General features: G+C 43.5%; 1 protein-coding gene across 2 annotated transcripts in view; it reads left to right on the top strand.

Annotated features, from left to right (window-relative positions):
• The window catches only part of LOC128339344 (acyl-CoA (8-3)-desaturase-like), a 71,087-nt gene that overhangs the window by 51,879 nt on the left and 8,020 nt on the right, over nucleotides 1-11,188 (top strand). For both annotated transcript variants that reach the window (XM_053283077.1, XM_053283076.1), the window contains exons 8-11: nucleotides 1,022-1,119; nucleotides 3,199-3,295; nucleotides 6,213-6,292; nucleotides 6,816-6,941. In XM_053283077.1, coding sequence (XP_053139052.1) covers nucleotides 1,022-1,119; nucleotides 3,199-3,295; nucleotides 6,213-6,292; nucleotides 6,816-6,941 — 401 coding nt within the window. The remainder of the gene's footprint in view (nucleotides 1-1,021; nucleotides 1,120-3,198; nucleotides 3,296-6,212; nucleotides 6,293-6,815; nucleotides 6,942-11,188) is intronic.

Genomic DNA, 11,188 nt, shown 5'->3' on the forward strand with positions numbered 1-11,188 from the left:
TCCAGCTCTGGCCATTTTTCAGCCTTCCCCCTTTGGCACAGCAGCCATTTTGGAGGCCACCGTGCCTTTGCAGTGGGCCTTTGCATGGCCAGGCTTACTACAGCCACTGGGCGTTCTTTTCAAGCTCAGCTGCCTGCAGCAGAGGTGGCTGGCGGGCAGGCAGGCAGCTGTGCCTTGTTCAGCTGTGTTTGTTTTTGGCAGTGGGGAACACACAGAGAGGGGCTTAGATGAAAAACATTTTAATTTTTAAATTGAATGTAAAGCTTAAACTGAACTTGGGAGTGGAAGCTAAGCCTACACTTTCATTTTTAAACTAAGCCAAGTCTGCAAAGTTGCCATTTCCAGTTTAGAACAGTATATTAGCTTATTCCCTTTCCAGCATAGCTTACAGTCTAGGTTTGTAGTGAAGGTTTAATTGCAGCCAGTTACGGCTTCACTTCTGCAGCAAAGCTGAAACACTGTAAATTGCCAAAGAATTACCTCTTCAGGATTTAGCTTTGGATACATGATGCTATATGCTTGTTACAGCTTTAGTTAATAGATGGATATTACTTAACTCCCCACCACCCATCCACCCCAGAGAGGTGCTTCACATCCCTGGCTGCTTTTCAGTTTCCCTGGCACTTTTTCACAAGATCCGTTCATTCTCAAGGAAATCCCACTGAATTAAAAGGACCAGTTAGGACAAGGAAACATGCCTAACTCTTCCTTTTAATCTTAACAGAACTTCCTTAAGTAAATTTAGTCAGTATGTCAGCCCTTGAATTTCAAGCTTGAATGGGAGGCTAGGCCTACACTTCAGTTTCAGAGTTCTCAAGATAGATTTATGCATGTGGATAGTATAACAAAGACCTTGGGAGGTATCCTGGGGTCTGCATTGCCACTAATGCACAGTGAGGGAGGCTGCAGAATGAGACCAACATTGGTAGATTCTGTGACTGGTGCGCTGCAAGAGCAAATGGTTGGGGGGGTTGCTCTGGCCCTATAATCCTCCCTTTTGCCGCCTCCTCCTTTGTGACAGGATTTGGCTTGGATGGTGACTTTCTACGTCCGGTTCTTTTTGACATATTCATTTCTACTGGAACTGAAGAGTCTCCTTGGCCTCTTTCTCCTGGTCAGGTAAGTTTATTTGGATGTATACCCCCTTTTTTGTTGTTGCTTTGAATGCCATCTAATGTTATGAGGATCCGGGGTTCTGTGTTGCCACCCTGCCACATCCTGTTGTAGTTTGACCAAGAAACAGGACCTTTCCATGATGGTGGGCATCCTGGCCTTCACTGAAGGGCATCCCGTCCCCTGGGATATGTGTCATGCACCTTTGTAAGTGTACACATGCAATGCACCTTCCCCAGGGTCCCAGCAATATAAAGTTCCTCTCTTCACAGCTCCCCATCTGCCATAACTCATTTTGCTTGCTCTTCTTCATCATCATCACTGTTGTTGTTGTTGCTGCTGCTGCTTATACCCAAATATATGTACAGTAAGGATAAAATTAACAAATTGATTGGCTGGTAACTAGATTCTAAGACAAATCTTCTGTTATATTGAAATCTAAATTCCTCCTAAGAGCATTCCATCTTAGTGATAATTTATAAAATTGGTAAAGGACATCCAAGATAAAATCAAACTTAACCAATAGCAGAAGGCTCCACCTCTACCTTAAAGAAATTTATATGGGCTAGTTTCATTAGGAAAATGACTACTTGTTTCAGTAACTTCTGACATACTGTTAAATTAGTGCATTTTTTTAGTAAATTGGCAAGATGTTTTTCTTTTATATCTTGTGTCAGTGGACACTTAAGCAGGTAATGAGGAAGGTCCTCCATCTCATCCAAGCCACAACGACTGAGATGTTGATTATAAGGTTGAATATATGTTGATTATAAGGTTATAATCTGAAATAGCTGCTACTCCCGAAGTTATTGCAATCAATAATCTTAAAAAGAGATTTCACCATCTCATTCACAAGCTTGCAAGGTCCTCCTTTTTTTAGCACACAAATGTAAATATGCCACTGATGTAAAAGATGTTTAGGATGATGTCATCCACCCCAATTCAAGATGGCTGACATGTGAATGCTTGAGGTGCAAGTGGGCTAACTTGTGAATTGTCTAACCAATCTGAACCAAAATTGGTGCAATTGTAGTGAGTGCCACACAGGGACACCTCAATGGCATGGTTTGTGATGTTATCTACCCCAATTCAAGATGGTGGACATGTGATCATTTGAGGCACAATTGGGATAACTTGTGAACTGTTTATTTGAACCAAATTTGCTACAAGTGTAGAGACACATAGGTATGGCTCAAAGGCATAGTTTGTAATGTTGTCATCCACCCTGAGTCAAGTTGGTGGACACATGAAGATTTGAGGTCCAAGTGGAACTGATAAGAGAACGCCTTCTTCTTCATCAACCCCGCCGCCTATTAAGATCATCTGAGGAGGTCCAGTTGCAGTTTTCATTGGCTTGGTTGGTGGTGACTTGAAACTGGGCCTTTTCTAGAGTTGCCCCGAGTCTCTGGAATGTGCTTCCTAATGAAATTAGAGATTCCCCTTCTCTGAATATTTTTAAGAAGGACCTGAAAACATACCTGTTTAGTCAGGCTTTTAGTTTAGAGTTTTAAAGCTTTGGGTTTCAGTGTTTTTATTTGTATTTTTAAATTGTTTAATTGTGTCAATTTTTTAATGGTTTTTTAGATTGTGTACCGCCCAGGGACTTTTTTGTATGGGGCAATATAGAAATGTAAGAAATAATATTTGAACCAAATTTGGTACAGTTGTACGGACACATAAGGACATCTCAAACACATTGTTTGTGATGATGTCATACACCCTGATTCAAGATGGTGGAATCATGAACATTTGAGGTGCACATGGGCTAACTTGTGAACTTGATAACTGATTTGAATCAAATTTAGTCCAGTTGTAGGGATAGTGAAAGGAAAGTAGGCAGATTAGTTCTTAGTAGAAATACACACACACACACACACACACACACACACACACACACTTATATACATTTTCTCTCTCTCTCTATATATATATATAATGTGATTTTGAAATTCTTCTGATTATGACTTTTTGCTGGACTTCCATAAGCTGGGTTACTTGAAAACTGATTTGATTTGTGCTCTTCAGTGGGTTACCATTGGCTTGGATGGGTGGCAGTGCAATCTCTGACTTCTTTGTTTGACACAGAATCATAGAGTCTCACTGGTTCGTCTGGGTAACGCAAATGAACCACATCCCAATGAACATTGATTATGACAAGAATGTGGATTGGTTCTCAGCTCAGGTGAGATGATCAAAGTTATGTATGTTCCTTTCAGGTACATTTTTTATACCTGCTTATTTAATGGACAAAAAAATTGTACGTGCAGTTGACTTTTTTTTAAAAGGAAAGAAAACTAAGAACTAGTAATAGGATCAAAGTAAAAATTTTAGAGCACCTGTATTCAGTTATGGAACACTGTGGTAAAGCTAACCATATCATGTATTTCAGGAAGGATGCAATAAAGTAAGGTCTTTTGAAGAAAGTTAGAACTCTTTCATTTATTATTGGAACATCAGATATAATCAGCAAATACCAATGTAATATTCCCTTGGGAAGGTTGTGTAGCATACATCTATGTGGATGGTGTCAAACAGCACCAACAATACTTACTACTTGTCATCTGCTCTGTGAAGCACAGAGAGCAACATTGGCAATAAAGGTCATTCACACAACCTTTTGCTAGGCCAGGGAAGGTGGGTGGGGGAAAGGCAGGATAGCACTTGCCTTCCCCCCAGATGATCCAACATCGATCCCAGCCTCACCAGCACTTGGTTATGTTTGTTTTGTACTATTAGTATTTGCATAACCAGTATTTGCATAAGCAGTATTGCACCTTTTGTTTAATTAGCTGATAGCCCATGGCCACTTACTTGCTATTGAGCTCTGTATAAACATTCATAGGGTTGGGCAGTTAGATCATGCCTCAGTTTGGCTCCTCCCACCTCGGTTCAGTTCTGATCCCAAGGCAAAAGTTCTGCTGTTGGCCGCTAGGTCCTGGAATAGACTGCATTTTCCCTCTCCTTTATCAATCGGCCTTGACTACATCAGTTGACTCATTTGCCTGATCATCTTGGGCAGGGGGTGGTGCTCAGTCCCTCCAGGGCTCTAGTGCCCTCTGACATCCCCCTTACAAGGTCCATGTGACATCTTGAAGTAGAGGCTGAAAGGTAATACAGAGTGGCTGGAAGGGGCAGATGTTGCAATGTATAAAGTAAGGAAAGGATTTAAATAATTTCAATCAGATGGATCAGGAGGAAGACAGCAGGATATGGGGAGTGAAAGAAGAGTATTAGAGGAGGCAGCAACACAGAGATGCTTGACAGAAATGACCTGATCTCCTGGTTTTATATTGAGTATGTCAAGTGCATGAACTCTCATCATGATGCAAATGCCCAGCAAGGTTTGCAGCTGCCTGAGGCCCAGGGGTGTTTGAAGGACCCATAAGTCTCAGATTGAGAAGTATCCCAAATGCACCCTTCCTGCTGCTCTGATACACAGAAGAGTGGATTAAGGATAATGGAAATGATACTCATTTTGAAGGCATGCCCATCTGGAGGTTTATAAGAAATGTGGCTGCTCAGATTCAGTGCATCCAGTTGCCATAAGTCACACAGTTAAGTGGCCATGTTCTTACAATCGGTAAAGTTAATCCCGGGAGCTGACAGCTATGATCCAGAAGCATGCACGCTTTCAAAAACCATGCATCTGGTGGTGAAAATCCCAGTCAGTAGACTGGGAAGTGATCATGTGTGAGATGTTATCGCAGTTGGGTGCTGCATCGAGCCACCACACTTCAGATCTGAGATTGTCAGTGTTGGCCTGGCATGGCACCCAACTATGATCATACCTCACACATGATCACTTCCCAGTCCGCTGCCCGGTATTTCCACCACCATGTGGCTTTTGGGAGCATGCATGGCTCTGAATCTTAGCTGGCCATTCCTGGGACTGATTGCAAGAATATGAGTCTGTTCACATGAGCAGCCGTACCCAAGCTTTGGCAGCCCCACCTGCTTAGGCCTGCTTGTGTTAAGCTCCAGGACCGAGGCTGATCCCGACTGTGCCTCCCTGGGTAGATTGGGAATTTAACTTGACCTTTTACTCAGGTTGTGTGAATTCTTCATCAGCATACAATTCTTCAGGTTGTGTGAATTCTTCATCAGCATGCAGTCTGATCAGACACAGAGCATGGCGCCTAGAGTGCCCAACTGACAGGGGAATCCTTCAGTGCACCACACTCATCGCACAGTGCATTGTGGGACATCTGGAGGCTGGGATGCATTTTCTTGTGGCGGCGCTGGTCATGGGGGCACAATCCCACACACATCTGTTGGATTGTCTGGGGCGGGGGGAGGTAGGTGCTTTCCTGCCTTTCCCCCCGTCCACCCTCCCTGACTTAGCAAAAGGTGGTGTGAATGATCTTTCTTGCTACTGTGTTGCTCTCTGTGGTTCACAGAATAGATGAAGAGGAGAAAGTCTTGTTGTTGCTGTTTGACACCATCCACATGGTGGATGTACATTGCACAACCTTCCCAAGGGAATTGTTTTCCCAGAGGGATCAGGCTGGTTTCCTCTTTGGACATCTTCAAAACAGCAAAAAACTGAATACTGTTCTGGGGTGGTTTTTTAATAATTTGATTTTTATCAATTTTCTGCTTATTGTTTTGTTTTTAATTGGATTTTGATTCTGGAAGCAGCATTGTTATTGGCTTAAAGTGAGGTAAACATAATTAAAATAAACCTCACCACTACCACCCCATGCCAAAAACTGTGTACTTTGTTGCAGACTTTGTGTACTCCTGGCTAAAGCACTAAAATGGCATTAAGGAAAACTCCTGCATAGATGTGCTCCTATTCTTTTTTTTTTTAAAAAAAGTGCCCCTTCTTCTAAGTGTAATAAGTGAGGACATGCCCTTGGAATCCAGTAAAGGCCTAGCCTAATGTTGTGATCAAGTTTGCCACTCATGTTTTGTGAGTGAATCCGTGGTGAGCTCCTACTCTTGGTCCAAATCCTCATTGTGGTCCTTGCTGTTCTGAGGAGCCTAGGCCATAAATTCCTGCATAAGTCGGATGGAGGGTAAAAGTGTGCGGCCATTCCATGGCATCCTCAAACAAAACATCTTCTTGTGGTGATTTGTCTCTGTTTTTCCTTCTCTAGCTTCAGGCAACGTGCAACGTAGACCAGTCCCTGTTCAACGACTGGTTCAGTGGGCACCTCAACTTCCAGATTGAGCACCAGTGAGTACATTCTATCTCTCTTTGAGGGTCAGGAAGCTCTCTTGGGGCAAAGCAGAGATTACAGATATTCCCAGACCATGCTGGTGCCAATTAGAATGGGTTCAACTTCCTCAGGACAAGATGAATAGGATACCAATTTGTCGCAATTTGTGGCATGGTCAATGTGTATTTGGAGGCCTCTTCACCAGGCAATTCAAGTGGCTGGGGTTCTTCATGACATGGATATGGCACAGTCATGTTGGTAGTTTGCCTTCTTTACATGACACTATTGATTGACTTGCAGGAGCATCATGCAGGTAAGGTGTGGTTGAGTCAGAGCTTAAGCTTCTAGTGAGGCCAGGAGACAGATGCCATTCTGAGATCCTTTGCCACATAGCTGTTGAGGAAGAGCGAGATTCTGGGGGCAAGCTTCACAATGGATTATTGCATGCATGCATGCATGTATGCAAGGCTCAAAGAAGGAGAGAGAATTCAGAGGCTCTAAGGAAGATGTAAGACCCCACATTTTGGTTTCTTTGTACAGCCTTTTCCCCACCATGCCTCGACACAACTACTGGAAGGTGACCTCCTTGGTGAAGTCCATGTGTGCACAACATGGCATCGAGTACCAATCTAAACCTCTGCTCAAAGCCTTTGCAGACATTGTATAGTAAGTATCAATCCATGAGAGAGAGAGAGAGCCGTTGGAAAATAAGGGTATGCTGTGTGGGAAGACATGTCAGAGTGGCATTATGTGAAAGGACCACTGGTGGAATAGGAAAGACGGGATAATACAGGACCCCTTATTTCTAGCCACTGCATCTAATAATGCCAACCAATAGATGGGAAGAGTGCTCTTTGTTAACGTTCACGTCTGTGAGCAGTCTTTTTGTGTCCAAAGAGGGTTTTTTAAAAAGTGTCATGACTTAATAGAAACTATGATCAGGGCCACGTATAAGGCCGATCACATGATGATTAACTGGGTCACCTACCCAGTTTTGGGAGCTGTGTGTGTTCCCGATTGCCTGTGAGGAAAAACAGGGTAGGAGGTGTTGACAATGATTGTCAGCTGGCCTCCTGCTGGGTATGAGGGCTTTCCCCTCCTACTTCTTTCAGCTGCTGGATACAGCTCCTGGATAGGATGGAGCCCTCCTGTCCAGTGGGAGATTCACAACTGTTGGTGCCTCCTACCTTGTTTTTCTTCTTCTCAGACAATCAGAAATTTGGAGCAAATATTAATGAGCCTAGGAGCCTTTTCTCATGATTGGGAAGGGGAGGAACCCTCGAAATGCTTACCTCCTCCACAGACTGTCTTCCTGCCATTGCTGGGTGGCAGATTGCCTGCCCAGATGACTGCGGCTTCTCCCAGAAGCATGGAGGTTTGGGGGTTGGGAGGCCCCCAGAACTGCCATAATACACTGCATGCATGCACAGTGCATTATGGGGAGCGTCACAGGCCAGGAGGCTACACATGAGTTGGTGCTGTGCAGAGCTGTGTGGCACTGACACACGATCAGGTAGCCAGGGGTAAGAATGTGCTCGCACTCTTAATCTTGGCTAACAGCTGGGGCTCCCTACGGGATGTGCCACGGTGCCACCGCTGGGAGCCACACAGCTCCCATCGATTTACACATTCAGCAAAGATCGGGCTTAGGCAGCCAAGCCCTGTCTTTGCTGTGTGTGTGAACAGCCTCTATATTGTGCTTGTCTTTCTCCCTTAAAAAGTGAAAAATTAAAATCTGGATTAAGAAACAAGAACCCTGTGATCAGTTGATCCTATGTAAAGTAGATACATGGAATTAATTTAATTGCATGTGTTAGAATTATCTGGAGTACAATACGAGAGAATTTCTCCCCACAGAAAGTAAAATAATGTGGTAAGAGATGGAGTGCAAAAAGGAGGAGCTTAGGCAGAGCAGGTGGTACGGTAAAGAAGGACTAGCTACAGGAAAGGACTAGCTACAGGATGAAGAACAGAAGGGTTGCAGACAAGAACCTCAACCTCTGACCTTTGAGCTATGAGCAGGCATGTTTTTCACTCCCTCACCTTTAAATATTTTCCTTAAACTATAAGAGCTAAAAAGATTGTTTTACAAGTGAAGGAAATTTTAAGACATAAAGATAAACATAAAACATAAGAACAGACCTGGATCACGCTCAATCTCTTACCTAGTGTGTGCTATCTTTCTTATGGCCTTTGATGGTCATCTCTTATGGCAGTGGTTCCCAAACTGGGAGCCTCCAGATGTTGCTGAACATCTGAATAAATTGTAGCTGGGGCTGATACGAGTTGTAGTTCAGCAACATCTGGAGGCTCCCAGTTTGGGAACAACTGTCTTATTGCCACTATGGTAATCTCTTTGACCAACTAGAACATTCTTCTGTCTGATCTTTACCTGGTTATACTCTGTCACCTTTTGGTTTATTTGTTAATTTTTAATTTTCCCAGACTGTTTAGAATGTCAACTCTCATCACCACTATCTGACTCAGTTCTGTAGAACTGTCCCTGAGAAGCTTGGTTCAGGCACAGGTGTACATTCAGTATCCTTTGCCGTGAAAACAGATGCAAAGAACTCATTTATCCTCTTTAAAAATCCATTTCATGTCCTCATCATCTCAGGGTCCAACTGTCTCCCTGGCAGGTTTCCTGCTTCTGATATATTTAGTAAAGTTTTTGTTATTCCTCTTGATGCTTTTAGCTAAATGCTTCTCAAACTCTCTTTTCACCTCTCTTCTTGTCTCCTTGCATTTCTTTTGCCAGAGTGTGTGTTCCTTTCTGTTCTGTTCGTTTAGACAGACCTTCCAATTTCAGAATTTCTGAAGGAATTCTTCTCCCCTTTTATAGCTTATTTGAATTTACTTGTTAGCTATGCTGGCATCCTTCTGGACTTGGTGGTACCTTTCCTCCTTTTTGGTATACATTCTAACTGGGCTTCTGGTTTTAAATGCATTCCATGCATTCTGGAGCAAAGTTACTCTCTTGATTTTCCTTTTCAGTTTTCTTTTCAACAAATACCTCATTTTAGATAAGTTTCTTCTTCTGAAATGCAAAGTGTGTGTGTTAAACTTCCATGGCTATTCTCTCCTTGCATGTATGCTGAATTTGATCACAATATGGTCACTCGTCCTTAAGGGTTCCACGACGCTGTCATCTCGCAGCAGATCCTGTGTACCACTTAGTTTTAAGTCTAGGTTGCCTTCTCTCTGGTTGGTTCTGTGTTCTAGGGCACAGTCGTTAAGAAATATCTAGAAATTTGACCTCTTTGTTGTTACTTGAATGAGAATTTATCCATTCTATGTGTGGGTAATTGAAGTCACCCATTATTACAACTCTTGTCTCTCTTTGATGCCTCCTTGATTTCCTTCTGCAACTCCCAGTGAATGTCAGCATTTTGATCAGGAGGGTGATAGCACTTTCCTAGTGGCACGTTCCCTTTCAGCCTTTGTATTGTCACCCACAGAGTTTTTGTGGTGACAGAGTTCTGTGGACTTCTGTGAACTCTGGTGAAAGAGTTCTGTGGACTGTGGAAATTAGAAAACTTCCTATGTTTTCTAGCTTGTTAGATTCTATCCCTTCTTTAACATACAGTGTTACTCCACTCCCAGTCTGCCCCTCCCTGTCCTTTCTATAGTGTTTTTATTAGCCTACTTTCCAGTAGGCTTATGAGATCACCTGACATTCTGTGTGTGTCCGCTATCAACTTCACAGTGTCTGGACCAATATGAACCAAATCATGTACAGTTGTAGGGTTACATAAGGACACTTCAATGGCATAGTTTGTGATGATGTCATCCACCCCAATCCAAGATGGCGGACATGTAAACTTTTGAAGTGCAAGTGGACTACCTTGTGAACCGCTTAACCAATTTGAACCAAATTTGCTACAGCTGCAGGGACACATAGGGATGCCCATCTTGATTCGAGTGGCTCCTGCCTCTTTTGTACAGGCTCATCTTATCCTAAAATGTATCCCAGTCTCTAACAAATCTAAACCCCTCCTCCCAGCATCACCGTCTAACTCATGCATTGAGCTCTGCCTGTCTTGCTGAACCTGTGTGTGGAACAGGTAGTATTTCTGAGAATGCTACCTTGGTGGTCCTGGACTTCAATATGCTACCTAGCAGCCTAAATTCTGCTTCCAGGACCTCCTGACTACATTTCCCAACATTATTGGTGCCAACTTGCACCACGACAGTGGACTCCTCAAGCATCCTCAAGACAGACAGACAGACAGACAGACAGACAGACAGACAGACAGACACACACACACACACACACACACACACACCCACCCCATGGTTTCACGCAGCTTCCCATTGGTGTAGGCAGGCATGAACAGGAAGGCAGGCAGAGACTTCTGCAGCAGTGCACTGAGTGCTCTGCCTCAGTCAGCTTCTCCAACCTGCCGAACAGTTGAAGGATCCACACACCTTTTGATCATTCATCACAAATCCACAGGTCTGGGCTAGAGTGCATTTGTAAAAAAAGACAACACAACCCCCAATGGATTCTTGCCCATTCACAAACCAACTGGGACGCAGTTGGATGTGTGAACCTTTGGGGTGCAAGTGTACTCACTTGAGGACTATCTAACCGATTTGAAGCAAATTTGATGCATGTCTCTTGCTCCTCAGTTCAAACATACACCTGGCTCACAAACCAGATTGGACATATATTACATTTGTAAGGGGGCAAGTTAAAACTACAACACATGCCCTTGCTTCACAGTTCTCATTCCGACCTTCCAGATTGCAAACCAACTTGGGCATAGTGCATTTATTTAAAATAGATATATTGCAGCTCTTCTCACGATTGGTGAGAAAAGCTCTGGGGCAGTCTGTGGGGAGAGTGGGTTACACTCACCCTCCCTGCAGATGAGCAGCTGTCACTCCTTGGGTGGGCGGATTGACTGCCC

The sequence above is a fragment of the Hemicordylus capensis genome, chromosome 1, assembly GCF_027244095.1.
Source record: "Hemicordylus capensis ecotype Gifberg chromosome 1, rHemCap1.1.pri, whole genome shotgun sequence".
Lineage (NCBI taxonomy): Eukaryota > Metazoa > Chordata > Lepidosauria > Squamata > Cordylidae > Hemicordylus > Hemicordylus capensis.